The sequence below is a fragment of the Schistocerca gregaria genome, chromosome 1 (genome assembly GCF_023897955.1).
Source record: "Schistocerca gregaria isolate iqSchGreg1 chromosome 1, iqSchGreg1.2, whole genome shotgun sequence".
NCBI lineage: Eukaryota > Metazoa > Arthropoda > Insecta > Orthoptera > Acrididae > Schistocerca > Schistocerca gregaria.
The window spans coordinates 356,168,106-356,187,879 of NC_064920.1; the positions used below are offsets into that span (position 1 = coordinate 356,168,106).

General features: G+C 40.0%; 2 protein-coding genes and 1 pseudogene across 3 annotated transcripts in view; 2 read left to right on the forward strand and 1 right to left on the reverse strand.

Moving 5' to 3' along the window:
* The first annotated feature begins 372 nt into the window (after window positions 1–372).
* LOC126345620 (guanine nucleotide exchange factor DBS-like) overlaps window positions 373–19,774 on the forward strand; it is a 350,102-nt gene continuing 330,700 nt past the window's right edge. Inside the window, exon 1 of the mRNA XM_050002115.1 lies at window positions 373–769. Coding sequence (XP_049858072.1) covers window positions 601–769 — 169 coding nt within the window. The 5' untranslated portion in view covers window positions 373–600. The remainder of the gene's footprint in view (window positions 770–19,774) is intronic.
* LOC126290782 (5S ribosomal RNA) lies at window positions 4,993–5,110 on the reverse strand (annotated as a pseudogene).
* The window catches only part of LOC126345646 (uncharacterized), a 30,007-nt gene continuing 21,829 nt past the window's right edge, over window positions 11,597–19,774 (forward strand). Inside the window, exons 1-2 of one of the 2 annotated variants that reach the window (XM_050002118.1) lie at window positions 11,597–11,811; window positions 12,124–12,265. In XM_050002118.1, coding sequence (XP_049858075.1) covers window positions 12,158–12,265 — 108 coding nt within the window. In that variant the 5' untranslated portion in view covers window positions 11,597–11,811; window positions 12,124–12,157. The other variant, XM_050002119.1, reaches the window with a different exon arrangement.

Here is a 19,774-nt window from a genome sequence, read left to right on the forward strand (position 1 = left end):
GACAGATTAGGCTTAAACGTGACGTGTAATTTATAGACATAAATAATCATAAACCCTTTTGGGGAATGAAATCGGCTACGTTGTTTTCAAAGAAATTGCCATGACATTTCCCTCAAACGATTTAGAGAAACCACAGGAAATCTAAATATGAACCTCTCAAATTCTAGTACAAATTATTTTGCCTGAGTCAACTCGCTCGACAAGGTTAATCAACTCAATGAAACTTTTTGTTTTACTCTTCTCTACATGGTATTGCGGCTTTTTAACCACAGTCGATTAACACCGTGACAATCGATTACTCGTTTCGGTGTCCCATGATTCCCCAGTGCGCGTTCGAGTGTCGTGTCGTCGTGCCGCAAAGATATGTTTTGTATTTCAATGTTGGTAAACTGCGCATACTAGCGTCGCGAAAAGTATGGCCGAAGCGAATAGAAATTTCAAACACTGCTGAAAGGCCTCGGCGCGCAAATATGAGTGTGACAGGTCCGACTGATAAAAGCACGATTTAGGAATGCGGAACGTGAGGAAAATCATGATATACAATATTTAATATTGGTAGGCTTCCGCGTTTACGCCGGGAAGACGTCTCATTACACGAAAATGGAAACGCAAATAGACAACTTTTTAGACCATTTCAAGAGAAATCCTTCACGTTCTACGGACGATGGCACGCAGAATAGTGTGTTCAACAACATCACTACTGTTAAAAGAAGTCGAAGCAGCGGTAGCGGCTTGTCATCCGACACGGATCAGAATCTCACAGTTGCGGGTGAGTTTCTCGCCCATGAGCGCACTTCTTTATTGATTGAATGACATAATTAATCTCTGCATGGTATGAGCATGTGGCGTATAGTTTTAAAGGTGTCGTGTTGTGAAGCGGCTAAAATTTTTCTCGTCTCCGTAATAACTCGTAGATACATACTTGCAGACAAATATCGTCGGCTATTTTGTTGTTAAATATCCTAACAGTACCTTAGAAGGCTGTCTGAATATATTATGGAGTGCCACGATGTCCGCATAAACAGCAGGGCGGCAGAGTTGTGAGGGTGGAGCATGGTGCAGCTTTTATTGATTACCCCTTATCTCGAGCTTAGCAAGCAGCAGCTCTGCATATGACGCCTGTTTTCCTCGATACTCCAGTCGCAAGTGTTCGAAGATTTTCCGCTCAGCGACAATTATTTCGAATGCCTGTATTCGGATTTCGCAAACACGAATTAAGAGTGTACAAGCTGCGACGTCGACCCAATGCCATATGTGTCATCGTATGCCTTCTTTTCCCTTGTTTTTTAATTTTAAAACGTTGTTTTAGTGAAGTATTACTCTCGAAGTCTAATTACGGTACTGTCACCAGGTGGAATGTATATAATTGCATGGCATTACCTTGTGTGTGAAAGTCTGTTTCTAGGAATTTAGTCTTCTCATCGTACAAAAAATGAAATGACAGTGGTTGATAGTGATATATCAGTTTCTGTTAACAACGTTTTCCAACTCTGCGCTCTTGAGTCATGTGTTTTTAAAATATTTTGCTATTTGGAATGTGTATGATCAGGTGTCTTTAATGGCTGTCTTTAGTATTTTCCGTAAGATTATGGACAATGTGGCACAAGTTAATGTCGAATTACTGCTGTTACAGACGTGTCAACAATTGTCCAATATTCATGGCAACATTAATACGTAACTTATCTTTCAGTCACGTGTTTGTATCAGCGTACGCAATGTACTCCGACGAAAACAAAAGAGAGATCGATTATAAGCCAAATTTAAACTTGCCTCCGACTAGAGGCAAATCAATAAGATTTTTATTTGTCTTTTAAAAAATAGGCAGCATCTACGCATCTCATTACGAATGGTTTTTGACGACAGTTTTGGACAAAACACGTTTTTTTTTTCGCCGTTAAGTGAGCACTGTACTTGTATGTACATAAAATGTTATATTTTTGCCTTGCACCAAGAGAAAAAGCCACGACCTATCGCAATGTTACGAGCTTAAGCGCGTCTTCATGTCGCGACGTCACTTTTTGTGCAATTTACGTTTCCCATCCGAGGAAAATCTAATTTTCGAAGTAACGAAACTATATGAAGTAAGGCTTTCTTTGTAGCATGAGGCGCCTGACAGCAGTTCATCAAGAGCGGCTGTAGATGTGTAAACTAGACGCTACTCTGCATCTAAAAGATATATTTTTTTCATCTTTCAGAAGGCGCACGCAACATATGTATCACTGAAAGTAATTTTTAATAGTTGCTTAGCTAACTCTAAATATATTTTATGTCCTACAACAAACATTGCAGATATTTAAGAGAAGGGATAGTTAACAAACACCAGCCTTTTCATGTTATAAAATTTCGCGCGATGCAAATGGGTGAAATTGCTTCACATATTGGTGCTCAAAATTTATCATTTTCAGCTATCCGATATGGAAATCTCACTAGATGCTTTTACATGCCTATATAGATGACGCTCACCAAGTAACTGTTTTCGTTATTAACGTTCCCAATGACAAGATTTTATAAAGCATCTTAATAAAGTTTACCATATTTCAAGCTTTTCTAGGCCAGCTGTTGAGCAGACCCGCCTGTAAGCTGCCTATTATGATCGCCTTCGATATGTTGGTTTTATGCCAATAGTTAACAGCTTTTCTTTTGTGACATAAGCACTCTAGCTTTCGTAGTGGATCTTAGTATCGAAATGACGAATAGAAACATTTTTTTATTGAATCATTCAGAACTTTTGTTATTGTGGTTTGGTATTTTTTTATATTGTGAGAAGTTAGTGTTTTTGAGGCGGTAATATCACTGCCCTTTTTTTTTTCAAATTAACCAACACATTGTTCATTAGCCCGTTATACATGGAACGGAAGACTATCAAGGCGAAGGTGGGTGTATGGTTTGGAAATATCGTTTGCTATTAAGAACATTTTAGTTGCAACTGGTCCACAGCCATGACAAACTTCTTGGTAGCAATTCATTTCCTGCATTCACTTTTATTTTTGTGCTGCGACGTTTCGGTTGTGAAGCCTTTTTCAAGTTACTTGTTTGTCGCTAAGTGTCACTACACGTATATCAGTGTTAATGTACACTCGTAAATGACTTGACAGTGTGTTACTGTTTGTGTAGAACTGGCTACCATGGCTATAGCTCTCAAGTCCGTCCAACTCCCTCTCCCCCCCCCCCCCCCTCGACACACACACACACACACACACACACGCAAAAAAAAAAGAAAATGTCATTTTGCTTGAAAATGACTACTCATCCGAAACTGAACCATTGTAGTATGAAAAACAAAGATGGATATAAAACAGACTGTAGAGGAAACTAATTTCTTTAAAAACTATTAAAAATATTTAAACTTCTCATTTCTATCTGTTCGCTTTTATCGAGAAGTTTGGCCGCCATATCGTTTATAGATGTGTTAACAGTCAATCGTTGAGCCATTAGGATGTTTATGTATTGCACCACGTATCGACGTATCCGTATCCGTATCCGTATCTTTTATAATGCCATCACGATATACCGACGGGAAACGGACAGTTTGGTTAAGATCTATTTGATTTACATAATCACTTACGAAAAATCTCCCATGTAAAGCTGTCTCTTCCCGTAGGCCTCACTGTGTGCGCCACGTCCGATAGGAGCCGGGTGCAAAACGCTGTCTAGTCCTTCTAATATAGGTTTTAGTGGTTTCTTTTTAATGATCAAGGTGAATGCCGGTATGGTTCCTTTGAAAAGACACAGCTGATTTAGTTCCAAATCATTGTTCTACCGAACTTGTGCTACGTTTCTAATGTCCCCGTCAGGATGTTAAAACTTTCTTCCTTATAACAAACCCGACACTCGAAACACACTTGCAACAAGCACCATTAAAGGACAATCGTGTATATGTGTAAATGAAATCCATCGGGAAATCACTCTCGCGATTTGCAAAAAGTTGAATATGTTACAGATTCTCGAATGATAAAGTAAGATAATCAGCTGCGTGGACGGAACTCGCACTGCTACAGATGTGTCAAATGCTTGTAACGAGAGACTTATGTTGCAGCCTACGTCACTAAGTACATCTGTGCTCGGGTGATCATTGTAAAGTGGGTAGCAGAGACAGTTATATTGTACTACATGTAAACATTTCTCCATGTTCCATTGACAGGTGTGACATGAGAAGAATGCTTGCTAATGTGCTGCTGTATGATTTGTTACTAGCCCGTATGCATGCTCTTACTAGAACTAGGCGTTTGGGGGCTCTAAAAATATTCATAGATTTCAGGTTGAAAACTCGTATTTGACAATTTCGAAGAACGTATTCGCGAGATCTTAGCCCGCTTTCTTTGAATTTATTCAGGTTGAGATGCTTCAGTTACAAAATCTTGCCTGTCTGTCAAATATTTTACCATTCGCGCAGGTCTTCTTCGTACTTCCTCTATTTCAGTATTAGCCAAGTATTCCATTAAGTGCCATAACATTTATAATAAGTATTTTACTTTCGTCGAGATACACATAATGGGCTAAAACTCAAGTTGAGCTAGCTCGAACCACGTTACAGTCTTTTGTATACCCTGATGTATGTTCAGGAAACAGGAGACCTAAAAAGGAGAAGAAAAACCACTGTTTGGCTGATCATTAAGCGGTGTCGAAGAAGTTCTACGTTACGGAATGAAATGTGTAATTCCCATGTACAAATGTATATTTCCTTTGGGACGAACAGTGGCTTCATAAGACCGTAATACATTAACGGACCCTACAGAGAGAGAGAGAGAGAGAAAAGACATTAAAATCCAACGCATTTAACGTTATACTCTCTCTCTCTCTCTCTCTCTCTCTCTCCGAACAGGCCTTGGAAGGCCTATTAGTACCGCACAGGCGTTACTGGATGCGGACATGGAGGGGCATGTGGTCAGCTCACCGCTCTCCCGGCCGTATGTCAGTTTAAGAGACCGGAGCCGTTACTTCTCAATTAAGTAGCTCCTCAGTTTGCCTCACAAGGGCTGAGTGCAACCCGCATGCCAACAGCGCTCGGCACACCGGATTGTCATCCATCCAGGTTCTAGCCCAGCCCGACAGCGCTTAACTTCGGTGATCTGACGGGAACCGGTGTTACCACTGCGGCAAGGCCGTTGCCTCACGTTGCGCTGATTTTCAGTTAATCTACGCCTACCTCGATTGCATGCCATATGAATTTCAATTGGGCCGTGGAGACGGAAATTTGACTATAAGGGGTGTTCAAAAAGAAACGAGCTGGAAGCATAATTACAGAAACCAGTACTTGTATGTTAGGAGTATTGACCCTGTCTGTTGAGACACTTGTACCACTGTGACACGAGGCGGTGAACTTCTGTCTCACAAAATTCCAGGGGCTGCGATGTTAACCAGTTCTGCGCGTACAGCTGGACGTCGTCGTCCGAGGTGAATCGGAAAGGTTATGCTGACGTTCTTTTTTGACCAAGATGGCCCCAATCTGATTCACTTCCTGCAGCACGGGACAACAGTGAATGCCCAGCTTTACTCACAGACCTGGACTACCCTTCGCCCAGCGATCAAATCAAAACGACTAGGCAATCTCACCGGTGGAGTAATTGTAATTGTAAACTGTCGAAGCTGCGTTGGTAAAGTACCGGAACTTCAAGCGCTGATAGAAAGCACCGAAGCTGAAATCGTTATAGGCACAGAAAGCTGGCTGAAGCCAGAGATAAATTCTGCCGAAATTTTTACAAAGGTATAGAAGGTGTTTAGAAAGGATAGATTGCATGCAATCGGTGGTGGAGTGTTCGTCGCTCTTAGTAGTAGTTTATCCTGTAGTGAAGTAGAAGTGGATAGTTCCTGTGAATTATTATGGGTGGAGGTTACACTCAACAACCGAACTAGGTTAATAATTGGCTCCTTTTACCGACCTCCCGACTCAGCAGCTTTAGTGGCAGAACAACTGAGAGAATATTTGGAATACATTTCACATAAATTTCCTCAGCATGTTATAATCTTAGGTGGAGATTTCAATTTACCAGATATAGACTGGGACACTCAGATGTTTAGGACGGGTGGTAGGGACAGAGCATCGAGTGACATTATACTGAGTGCATTATCCGAAAATTACCTCGAGCAATTTAACAGAGAACCGACTCGTGGAGATAACATCTTGAACCTATTGATAACAAACAGACCCGAACTTTTCGACTCTGTATGTGCAGAACAGGGAATCAGTGATCATAAGTCCATTGCAGCATCCCTGAATATGGAAGTTAATAGGAATATAAAAAAAGGGAGGAAGGTTTATCTGTTTAGGAAGAGTAATAGAAGACAGATTTCAGACTACCTAACAGATCAAAACAAAAATTTCTGTTCCGACACCGACAACGTTGAGTGTTTATGGAAAAAGTTCAAGGCAATCGTAAAATGCGTTTTAGACAGGTAAGTGCCGAGTAAAACTGTGAGGGACGGGAAAAACCCACCGTGGTACAACAACAAAGTTAGGAAACTACTGCGAAATTTAAACGCAGCCAAAACCTCTCAGACAAACAGAAGCTAAACGATGTCAAAGTTAGCGTAAGGATGGCTATGCGTGAAGCGTTCAGTGAATTCGAAAGTAAAATTCTATGTACCGACTTGACAGAAAATCCTAGGAAGTTCTGGTCTTACGTTAAATCAGTAAGTGGCTCGAAACAGCATATCCAGACACTCCGGGATGATGATGGCATTGAAACAGAGGATGACACGCGTAAAGCTGAAATACTAAATTCCTTTTTCCAAAGCTATTTCACAGAGGAAGACCGCACTGCAGTTTCTTCTCTAAATCCTCGCACAAACGAAAAAATGGCTGACATCGAAATAAGTGTCCAAGGAATAGAAAAGCAACTGGAATCACTCAACAGAGGAAAGTCTACTGGACCTGACGGGATACCAATTCGATTCTACACAGAGTACGCGAAAGAACTTGCCCCCCTTCTAACAGCCGTGTACCGCAAGTCTCTAGAGGAACGGAAGGTTCCAAATGATTGGAAAAGAGCACAGGTAGTCCCAGTCTTCAAGAAGGGTCGTCGAGCAGATGCGCAGAACTATAGACCTATATCTCTGACGTCGATCTGTTGTAGAATTTTAGAACATGTTTTTTGCTTGAGTATCATGTCGTTTTTGGAAACCCAGAATCTACTCTGTAGGAATCAACATGGATTCCGGAAACAGCGATCGTGTGAGACCCAACTCGCTTTATTTGTGCATGAGACCCAGAAAATATTAGATACAGGCTCCCAGGTAGATGCTATCTTTCTTGACTTCCGGAAGGCGTCCGATACAGTTCCGCACTGTCGCCTGATAAACAAAGTAAGAGCCTACGGAATATCAGACCAGCTGTGTGGCTGGATTGAAGAGTTTTTAGCAAACAGAACACAGCATGTTATTATCAATGGAGAGACGTCTACAGACGTTAAAGTAACCTCTGGTGTGCCATAGGGGAGTGTTATGGGACCATTGCTTTTCACAATATATATAAATGACCTAGTAGATAGTGTCGGAAGTTCCATGCGGCTTTTCGCGGATGATGCTGTAGTATACAGAGAAGTTGCAGCATTAGAAAATTGTAGCGAAATGCAGGAAGATCTGCAGCGGATAGGCACTTGGTGCAGGGAGTGGCAACTGACCCTTAACATAGAAAAATGTATTGTATTGCGAATACATAGAAAGAAGGATCCTTTATTGTATGATTATATGATAGCAGAACAAACACTGGTAGCAGTTACTTCTGTAAAATATCTGGGAGTATGCGTGCGGAACGATTTGAAGTGGAGTGATCATATAAAATTAATTGTTGGTAAGGCGGGTACCTGGTTGAGATTCATTGGGAGAGTCCTTAGAAAATGTAGTCCATCAACAAAGGAGGTGGCTTACAAAACACTCGTTCAACCTATACTTGAGTATTGCTCATGAGTGTGGGATTCGTACCAGATCGGGTTGACGGAGGAGATAGAGAAGATCCAAAGAAGAGCGGCGCGTTTTGTCACAGGGTTATTTGGTAACCGTGATAGCGTTACGGAGATGTTTAACAAACTCAAGTGGCAAACTTTGCAAGAGAGGCGCTCTGCATCGCGGTGTAGCTTGCTCGCTAGGTTTCGAGAGGGTGCGTTTCTGGATGAGGTATCGAATATATTGCTTCCCCCTATTTATACCTCCCGAGGAGATCACGAATGTAAAATTAGAGAGATTAGAGCGCGCACGGAGGCTTTCAGACAGTCGTTCTTCCCGCGAACCATACGAGACTGGAACAGGAAAGAGAGGTAATGACAGTGGCACATAAAGTGCCCTCCGCCACACACCGTTGGGTGGCTTGCGGAGTATAAATGTAGATGTAGATGTGGAGTCATTCTGCTCCACGACAATGAAAAGTCTCATACGCCCAACACAGTCGCGGCACGCCTGCAGAAATTCAAATGGGAGGTTCTTGGCCACACTGTACACAGTCCGGACCTCTCTCCCTGTGAGCACGCCATTCCTGGTCCCCTGCAAACGGCTCTGAGGGCAAACGATTCACCTCGGACGACGGAATTTTAATTGGGCTGTGGAGACGGAAATTTAACTATAAGGGGTGTTCAAGAAGAAACGAGCTGGAAGCATAATTACAGAAACCATACTTGTATTTTTAGAAGTATTGACCCTGTCTGTTGAGACACTTGTACTACTGTGACACAAGGCGGTGTCAATAGGAGTATGTATTCGTCGGCGGGGCATGGTTCCACCCTATAAAGAATGTTGCACACACTGTCCACCTCTCAAAAGATATGACCATGATAAATGAATCAGTAATACTACAACCCCTCAGTATCCACATATTATTCCCTGGTGCCACTGATCACAGTCCTCGATGATGGTCCACTTTACGTATTTCTCAACGTTTCCATGCTGTATTCATAGGGCTAAGAAGATACTTCGTCGCCTAGTACACTTCAAAACTTCGAAATTATAGAAAACTTTGCCTGTAAACTTCACAAGTTACTGAATGAGCCGTCTCCAGACTCTTATTCATTGCCAACTAATGAACTATTTAATCGATAAATGGAATGTGAAAATTTTTCGATTCCACAGTCGATGATTATCATGCTAGGTAAAACACATCCTTAACTATAGGGCCAAACAAGAAGTTTTCGATTCCAAGGTATTCTCGATTACCGATTCCGAGTGTTCGAACAGCATAACCAAGAACAATACGTCATATTCCCCTACCCCTCCCCCCCGCCCCCCTTTGGATCGCCTTATGTCGGAAGCATTCGAGATCAGAACGAGAACAGCTGCTGGTTGTACAAGTAAAATTTCTCGGGTATATAATCGTTCCCGTTTGGCACGTGCTGCTCGTCAGTGCGGTCAGTGCGGTCTCAGTCGTTATGTCGGTAATGAAAAGAACGATCTGTGAAAGATGTACTTAAAAGTATTGAATTGTACATACCTTATAATACCATGAACACGGCTCAGTTATATTTCACTGCGAGTTGTTCGTTAAAAACAAACTAGAAAAAATATATACTATGAAAACAGTGTCTGATATTTTCTAAATTTGTTAGTTGTTTTGTCTTCAGTGTAATTTCAGGGTGAAATTCCTTAAAAATTCGTTACGTTTGTTGTAATCGAAAAAAAGTCGTATGGTTAAATTCGTTAGAAACTACGTTGACAGAACCGTAAATTCGAAATTATCGGTGAGTGTCAAGAGGTAATCCATAAATAATGTTAGTATATCCAATAACATAATACAACGCGACATAGAAGGATTTACTTAGAAGGTGACATTATAGAATCTCCATAATATATTTTATTGCACATATTGTCCCCACTTTTCAAACAGCAGTTTGACACCTTCCTAGCAGAGAATACGAATATAGAATCACTGCGTCAGAAAGCGACCTATCCCGTGTTTGTGAAATGATACACACATTATTGATTTTGTCTCACTTGGAACAACTTGTGCAGCTCACATGCTAAAGAGATCTGTGTCTTGCTGTCCATTATTATCGCGGTGCGTTGTTTTGGAATATGAGGCGTTTGGCAGTACGAGTGCACAAATCACAACCTTTCAATAGCTTTGTTCGAGGAAGAGTAGCCCAACTATCTTAATATGGTGTAATTCTTAATGTTACGCTGTTGTCTTTTTCTAAAATATCAGGACGTTTGTCGGGAAATATTCGATATTTTGAAAAAAAAAATAGCAATAGCTGCTTTACGTACTGCGCCAACTACTCCGTTGCAACTTTTCATAAGGTTTGCTTAACAATGAAAAACTGTAACCAGAATGAGTGGGCCCTGATCATGGTACGAAGATCACACCTCACAACCACCTATGGCTTGATCTATACCTTCCACTCAGAGGGTTTTAAATGCTTCAAAAACATAATCCAAGTCTATCTTAAATTATTTACTTATCTAAAGTTTTCTCTAAAACCTATGTCGCTCCTAATGTAAGAAATGCCACTAATAAAATGCAGATAATTGTACGCTGGGATCACGAATCCGTATCAACTCGTAAAAGGTCTTTTGTTTCTAGAGAAGAGGAATCTTAGTTCCTTGAAAATAACGATTTTGAAATATATATTGAAAATAATATATTTGGTTAATCGAAATCAATAGCTTCTTCTCTAAAATGGGCAGGAAAAAAAAAATCATCTCCGGTTCGCAAGGTAAAAGTGGCACAGTAATTACGCGCTGGACCGTGAGTACGGACCCACCCATCCTCCCACACACACACGATTCTGTCGTCGACTACGGAATCTATGCTTCCTTAATGCATCAGTACATCACAATATGTTACTTTTCACCTAACAGGCTAGAAGAATTTTCATCGTCATCTGCGCTTCAGGGATCAGCCTGGGTTGAGGTTACAGCTACATTGACAACCTACAATCCAGAAACTGGGCACATTTTGTCCACAAACTTTTACAGCATGTTTACAGGAACTAACGTGAGACCCTCGCCTATTCTACCATTATTTGACACGTTCCATCGGTCGAAATAGGTGAGCCAACGAAATGATATAACGATATTCCAAACTTATTACGGACAAGTGGTTTTAAATGTTGTCAAACGTTATTTGTGAGTCTAGTCTATTGAGCATATTCTGCACTGGTCAGAAAACGCACTGAAGAGTCAATGACCTCCGACTGTAATATTGACGTTTCTGGACAGGCTGGCCAATATAATAGTGATGAGAAAGTATAATCTCGCGTGAATCGAAGCTTTGTTTACATACAAGAAAGAAAGGAGAAGACTTTAATTTAGCTTTAAAGCAAGAACGGCTGCGCAATAAACACAATAGTTGAAACTGGCTCATCAAGCTTGTTAAATGTACTATATAGCGGCTTATTAAGTCATGTACTGAAAGTAACGGGAAGAGCCTTTGAAAGGTTAATCTTATGTTGAGTTCTATCAAACGCAACGTACGAATTGAACGTATAACTTCGTATCATATGCAGTCAACGTTTTGTTACATATAACGCCGCTAGAGTATTTTTATTTTACATGCATTTATTGATATTTATTCATGCATCGTTAGTGGAATGCTTACTGATTAGAAAATAAACCTATGCATTCTATTTTAGACCTTCAAAGTTGGTTTAGGACGGTTTTAATGCAAGAACTTATCGTAAACGGGCAAGTCGCGCTGCCGTGGAGTGGGGGAGATGCCGAACAGTTCTCCTCATTATCGCCATGTTGCCGTCTGAGCGTTAATTTGCTGGCGTCCTTTAGTATTTCTGTTGAAGAGAATTTTTGACTTCACAGCAGTGATTGAAAAGTGAATTTCTTTCGCAGGCAGAGATCTAAATACTCTGTCATCGCAACATACCACCCCACGAGGTAAATAATTCGTTTGTTTATGAAATGACATAAAGATCAAATTTGTGTGCCACAGTTGTTTGTCTTGCCATTTTGGACCATTGTGTGTGACAGTAAGGGTCATTATTGAACGGTGTGGCGGATATTTAATAATTCGCAGGCGTGAGGCATTTGAGATTTCGTTTATTAAATACAATGCTTAGTAAGTGCGACCGTCGTCGCCGTGTCAATAAAATTACTGTAAAACTTCGAATGAATTATCAGAGCACCTTTCGAGAACAGTATAATTCTATTGAAATGACAAGGTATTTTGTGTCATTTTGTATTAAACAGGTGTTAGTACCTGCGCAGATTGTGCAGCAGAATAATGGAAGAAGTAGACGAAGCAGAAAAAGAAGCTAGCGAAGTTCTACATTCGCTTCTCTCCGTTGAACGAATAGAGAAACAGCCACCCACAACGGAAGATGGAAATCAGGTACAGTGCTAATATTTTTTTGAATTCCTTCATTTTTTTAAGATGTAGCTTTTGTAGTTTTAACTCAGATTATTGCTTCACACATACCAGTCATGTACACTTCTTGTGGAATATCTCGGGGACACTTCGATGGTTTCGTTCATGTTAATTCCAACTGTGCGTTATTTCACATATTTCCAGTTCTTTACCTAATTTGATTGAAGTTTATTTCGGATTCACCAAAAAATATCATAAAGTGGTTTTAATTTTGGAACAGTAGACTTGCTACTGTAGCTGAACTAGTTTAAAATATAATCAATAACCAGGAAAATTTGTGTTACTCTGTCTGCTATTCCTTAAGATCAACTTTAGTTTCATGATTTGTACTTCTGTCTCTAAAAATGACTTTGACAAAATACAATGTATAAATGGCCCAACTATTTGTGTCTATAGTAAAGCCAGTTTTTTTCTGTCTTTGTGCCTTTTAAGTATCTCTCCCTCCACCCCCCTCCCATAACCAATAAGAATGCATATTTCTTGCTACCCAAGCAGTTTAATTATTAGGGAATTGTGTGAACGTTTCTTACTGCAAAACTTGGAAATTAAAGAGTTTTTCTTAACTTTCTTTTTTTTATGAATATCAGTGGCTCGAATGCTCTTTTGATCACTGATGATGACAATAATAATAATAATAATAATAATTAATAATGCATTTCTCTGTTTCCTCAACCCTTTTACACATGTCGTTTGTACATCAACCGGTGTTTTATTAGATGTTTAGGTGTATGAAACAGTGCCATACTTTTTTGAATTGTACGAATATCGTCATAGATTATTTTGCCCCTCATTTGAGAAAAACAAGAAATTATAAGATCAGAAATTGATATTTTGTTTTAAGTGCACCCTAATATAACCATTACCCATTTCCTGCTTATGATTAGTTAATTTGTTTTATGTACCATGGATCTTTTGTATGATTAAGCACAATGATGTAGAATGAGTGATCTTATGTTAATATTACACATTCATATATAAATATGGCTATTTGCTACTTATATATCCCACCCCCCTCTTCATAATAAATATGTGAATCATTAATTCCTACTCATTGTCTTTTACATATATAATATGTAGAAATTCTTCTGTGGAGTAGGAGTAGTTGCTGAGCATAGCCTTTTCGTTTATTTTAAAATTTAACTTTGCTGTCTGACATTTTATAGCACTGCTTATGGAATGAAAAAATTTGTTGGAAACATTGTGCACTCTTGTTTGTGCTAAAGACAATGTTACTGTGGAATAATCAATGTATTCTTTCTCCTGGTACGGTAATTATGTGCATTTTTCTTACTTTTGAACTCTAATGGGTTATTTACAACAAATGTCCCTCAGTAAATATGCTGTGAAACAGTAGTCAATAAGCCTAACTCGTGAAACAAATGTCTAAAAGATTATGGTGGTGAGGACCATGTAAACTTCCTAAGTATGTTCTTGGGCAATGAAAATTTCCTTAAAGAGGAGTTACCGTAGAACATGGTAAAAGCTACATTTGTCAATAAAGTGCCTATGCAAACATTAGGCTTTGCTATTGATCAGTTTTTTTTTTTTTTTTTTTTTTTTTTTAACAAAACTAGATTTTCAGCTTTCACATTCGTTGGCTTTGCCAACTCTCAACCAAATTTTTACCTTGCATCCTAACCTAGATCTCGGGTTGTGCTACAGATCGATAAGTCATTGGCTTTGGCTCATGACTTAATGTTGATGGCTTCTGTGATGTCACCTTTTGCTGTGTATATTCATAGTTTTGTTGTTACTTTGCAAATCTGATGAATGTGGAAAAAAGTGTGTGTGTGTGTGGGGGGGGGATGATTGTAATGACAAACTGATCTGCAGTAGCTTTGCTGGAGGTCAATAATGTTAGGTTGGGAGGTAGTAGTTTGGCTATAAATTGACGAAGACAATGAATGTGTGTGTGTGTGTGGGGGGGGGGGGGGGGGGGGGAGCTGGCTGTGGTGGCAAACTGATCTGTAGCTTAGCCCATTTGACAACGTCATTTTATATCATCTTATTGTTTGCAGCATTGTCACACGTTTCCTTTGCCACTGGTCAGAACAGAAAGCTCGTATCGAACTTTCCTGTTTATCCAGTGTCCACAGGGGTATTATACAAATGTAAGAAAACTATAGTATAACATAGCTATTAGAATATTTATGATTGTTCATCAATAATGCTGAGAAGAATTTAAAAAAAAAAAAGAAACTATTTTGGACACATTAGTTTTAGTGGTGCGCGCGCACAGTGAAAATGGAGTAACGATAATCTATTTTCCTTTCATCATTTTGTGGGGAGTGTCGGTGAGAGAAATTTTTGTACACATTTGAAATTATGTACAAAGTTTGTTTCTTCCACTGTCCAATTTTGATGAACTGAAGCGTGTACAGTGCCTGAGACTGTCCTCAGCTTATCTGTGAAAACCTATGAAAATACATCAAGTGGGTTTGGAGATTAGTATGTTCAAGACAGACATGACAGTTTCACAGATTTATCAGTAGTATACAGAGGGGTCCAAAAAAATGTATCCATTGTTTGCAAGTCCATAACTTGCAAACTAATAGACGGAGTTGTCTCATTTTTGGTGAAAGTGTAGCTTAAAGTCCAACTTAAGATATCATTGTATCTGTTCGAAATGGTCACCATTAACATCCATACACAAACGATGCCGCCGAAGTGCAGTACGCACTACTGACTGCAACGTGTTCAGTTGGATATTTGCACATGAATGTACGATGGATTCTCGAAGTTCATCCAATGTGCGTGGCTTTTGTCGATAAACGATGTTTGGCTTAACAGTACTCACAGCAATCATGACAGTATCCAGCTAAATCAAACACTGCACCTTATAACAGGCACAATAAAGGTGACCCCAAGGCATTGGCTACCCTCACTAAGCAATGTAACTCCTCTCCTTCTGCAACGAGAGAAATTGCTCAATAGAGAACGCAGAACCCTCTTTTACAAATATTTCAGCACATCCCTAACAGTGAGAGAACGAGACTGCATTCTAACACACACTTCCTAAAGAGTGCAGCAATTTCGGATGACAATAGATTCAATCTAGTGAACCACTGGAAAGAGGAGTGGATCAATCTAGCATCCCTCACCTTACCAGCACACCTTCTGGATTTGAGCATTTGAAAAGCCTTGCAAAATCTGGCCCTTGCCCATCGTAAATAGAATGCGAACAAACTGCGTAGATGTGCTGCCTAATTGTATAGCGGGGGGGGGGGGGGAGGGAATCTTCCAAGTGTGATTGTGTAATTGCTAGGCAAACCATAAAACATATATTTGAAGATAAAATCTTCTCGGGTTGACAGCCGAGTCAATGCGTTGTTCTCCAGCAACGTTTCAGCAAGTTTCTTACTTGCCATCTTCAGGCGAAACTTGCTGAGTAAGTAACTTGCTGAAATGTTGTTGGAGAGCAACGCATTGACTCGGCTGTCAACCCGAGAAGATTTTATCATCTCGATTCACCGAGAAAGCCTGCATTCTCATAGATATTTGAAGATTTCTCATTGACAGCCTTCACTGGTGATTGCTCAATTCCTCTGTGCTACAAAAAAGGCAGTAGAATATGTCGGCAATACCAGTATTTGCCTTTAGTTGTGTTTCCATATATTTTGTGCCCCGACCCCCCGCCCTCTAACCCGCAACTTCACCTGCTTATGAGTTAAATATACATTGCAGCCATCTCCTCTTGCGTCCCTTCCTCTCCCTTCTTTGTCCATCTCATTTTCCCTCTGTCGCTATGTACAGGACATATTGAGTGTTTGTGTTACAATCTATAATTGTTAATGGAAATAATGTGAACTGTCTTTGCAGTGCAATATTAAGAAAATGTCATTCCCATGCAATTGAGACTGCATTGTAAAAATTATGAATTATCCACAACGAAAATTCTGCAAAGGGAAACTCTCTTCAAATAAGTGGTGTTTGTGGGATGTATACTGTTTTATCCTATCCCGGTTCTGCTAAGACGATGGCCTCAATCAAATTGCCAGTGTCCTCATAACCCAAAGCTGTGATCCTTGAGCAGTGGACAACATTTGTATTGGTGTAGGCATGCTATTTTACAACAAATAAGCAAAAGTTATCCATTTGTTATTGCTTTAGATCTAATCCTAATATTGTGGCAGATGCAGTGTGCAGGAGCTGCTGCCGCACAAAGTCAGGTGAGGCTAATTTTGTGACATCTCTATGAAAACACATCAGTACTATGTTGACAGATATCATTTTGATTTTGTAGGCAATAGCACTTATCAGTTGAATGCTGTCCGAAGTGTTCTGAGCTATTAGAACTTTCCTTATGCTGTAAGGAATATTGGGATGTATTTTCACCATGGTATATGTATCTGTGATCCATTTAAAACCTGTACTGTGTATCTGTCCATCTCCTTCACCCCCGTCTCTCTAGCTATCTCACCCTCCGCAGTCTCTCTGTATTGTGTCCTCCTCCTCATCTCTGTGGCCATCTCCTCCATCTTCGTCCATCTCATCCTTTCCCTCTTCATGAATATGTCATTCTTAGCCTTCTCTGTCTGTCTTCTCGTCCACCCCCTTTTGGTCTGTCTCGTCCACTCCTCTCTTTTTACTCTCTCGATTTGGAGATAGGAGCTTCTAACCTCCACTCTGCTAATTCACATATAGCAAAAAGTATGTGTAAATTTGGTCGTAACCCATCCAGTATGTGAGGAGGAGGAGGAGGAGGAGGAGGTGGTGGACACACACACACCAAAGGCCAAGTAAATAATTTCACACTTTTCCTGCTGGTTTCTTTGTATAGGATGCTGGAATAATCATTTTGAAGATATTTGATTAGTTTCTTGGACAGGCTAGGATCTGTATTATTTGAAATAAAATATCACCATATTTCACATGTGTAGTTCTGCTTTTCTGTATCTGCATGAATTGAATTCCATTATTGATATGCTTGTTCTGAAACTAAAAGAGAACATCTCCCCCCCCCCCCCCCCTTCCACCTTTCCCTCACCAGGTCAGATGCTACTGAACCTCATATGTTGTCTTCAGAAAGAATGAGAGACAGCATTTAGTATCCCCGTTGTATCTTATGAAGTTTCTCACAATTTAAACAGTTGGATTCCTTGGTCGTATGTGCACACATGTGGTTGGGGGGAGGGGGGGGGCGGCTAATAGTATCGGGAAAATGAAATAAAATTTAGCTCTGGTACAGAAATTTCTCCTGCCCCCCCTCCCCCCCCCCCAAAAAAAGTGATTTTGCTTATTGTAGGATAGCTGCTTCGATTTAAAGTAGCTACACTTGAAAATAAAACATTTGTGAAGTTGTTAATAACTATTAAAAATGCGTAAAGAAATTGAAATGAACATACCTTGGCTAAAGACAAGGAAGATAAAAAGATGTGCTGAATTACCTCAAAGCCTATAGACAAGAGAATAGAACAAACTGCACTTACATTTTGGTGCCCCAATAATGGGGTGCAGCTCTAGAAGGGTTTGCCCCCAGGAGCTCAGCATTCCTTTGCTGAGTATGGGCATGGCTACTCTTGGATTCCTCAGCTGGGGACTGGTAAGCAGCACCAGTCCGCTATCACCATAAGCTCTGGGCATGCTTCAGCGACCACTGTGCGGGTGTAATTTTGTGTGTTTTGGAGAAGCCTTGGCTTCACAGCCTGGACCATGAGGAAGGTACACACCTCCATAAAAAATCCTCAATCTCAAGGTTTGCTATGCGCTGTTGAGGTAAAACAGTTTATGGCAGGAAATCTCTGCGGTTGCCACCGTCAAGTTGTATAAGGCTTCTTCAGGCATGCAGGGCTCTCCCTGGTTCAACAGTTGTTTGCCAGCATCTTGTGGGATCCCTATGGAAGTCTCTTCAAACTACTACTCCTGATGGGATGGGTGAACTGCCAGGTAGTAACTACACCCACTCATCAAAGAGAGCTCAGTTGGTCAGTCCTCCTGAAAAGAAGTTCCAGAATCACAGTAACAAAGCATCAGTGTGCCATAACACTTAGATTGTAATCAACCTTTGAGAAGGTTGCCCCTTTTTATATTTGCTATATTCACAATCAAGGCATTGGAAGGCATTGCTGGGTCTCTAAAGAGTATTAGTCGACTTCTTAATGGAACACTCAGTAGTTGAAACTGCTAATTCAAACCAAATATATAAGCCTCTGGGATGTGAGGCTGTAGGTGACTACCCAGATGAGGCTGATTGGCATAACACCCTTAACTTTAAATGCTTAAATATGTTATTAAGGGAGGCAAAAAGTATGTGGTATGCAAATAGAATAGCTAATTCACAGGATAAAATTAAAACCATATGGTCAGTTGTGAAGAAAGTGCCTCATCAGCAACACAGTCGACAACATAAAGACAGTTCGTAGTAAAAGCATTTCTGTTACTGTTAAATCAGATATATGTACAGTATTTAACAATGCTGGTGAATTAAATTAAAAATTTAGTTTCTACAGGGAATCATGGCAAATTCCTTTCCGAGATTGATGTCCGAAATACTCATCTGTGATATAGACGGGGGGGATTGAGTCAATAATTAAATCACTGAAGACTAATGACTCTCGTGGATATGATGGAGTGCCTAGCAGGATGTTGAAGTGCAGTGCAGCACATGTTAGCCCTGTGTTTAGCCATATTTGTAATTTTTTCTTTAGGAATGGCCACTTTCCTGAACGATTAAAGTGTCAGTAGTAAACCCGCTTTTTAAAAAGGGGGAAAGAGATAATGTAGACAAATTTAGACCTATTTCTGTGCAATCAGTGTTTCTTTTTAACAATATCAGCTTATTCCCAAGCTTTTACTCAATTAATACTCGGCAGAAATCCATCTTGCATTTGGATCGAACTTCCTTAACTCTTGTGCAGAAAGGTGTGCAATATACTACTGAATTCATTTTCAATAATCTACCAGAAGAATTCAAAAATCATAATAGTAATCCACGTGCTTTCAAATCGAAACTGAAGAGTTTCTTCATGGGTCAGTCCTATTCTGTCGAGGAGTTCCTTGAAAAATTAAGCTGATTCTTATTGCATTATTCATTGTGTTTACTTAAACTTATGACTTTTTTTCGGGTTCATAAACATTTTATTTTTCTGTTACTACTTTTACGTTGTAATTTCATGTATTAGCACGTACCATGACCTTGGAGATTTGCTCCTCAATTTGGTCCTAAGGAACTTGATGTACATATAAGTAAATAAATAAATATGTAAGTAAATTGGAGGAATCAGAGAGCTGGGAACTGGCTAATGTTGCCCCTGACCTTCCCGGTAGGTCACCATCTCCAAGGGAGAAAAGACATGAATACCCTTCGCTTAACAATGACTTCCACAGACGCTTTTGTGCCACAGTAGAATTTAAAATGGATAGCACTCACAATTGGAAGAATTACAGCTCCTGGTCCAAGAGAAACCATTATTCATCTACTTACAAGAAACACATCTTTAAGTCACCAACACATGTGTATTACAGGGTTACCAC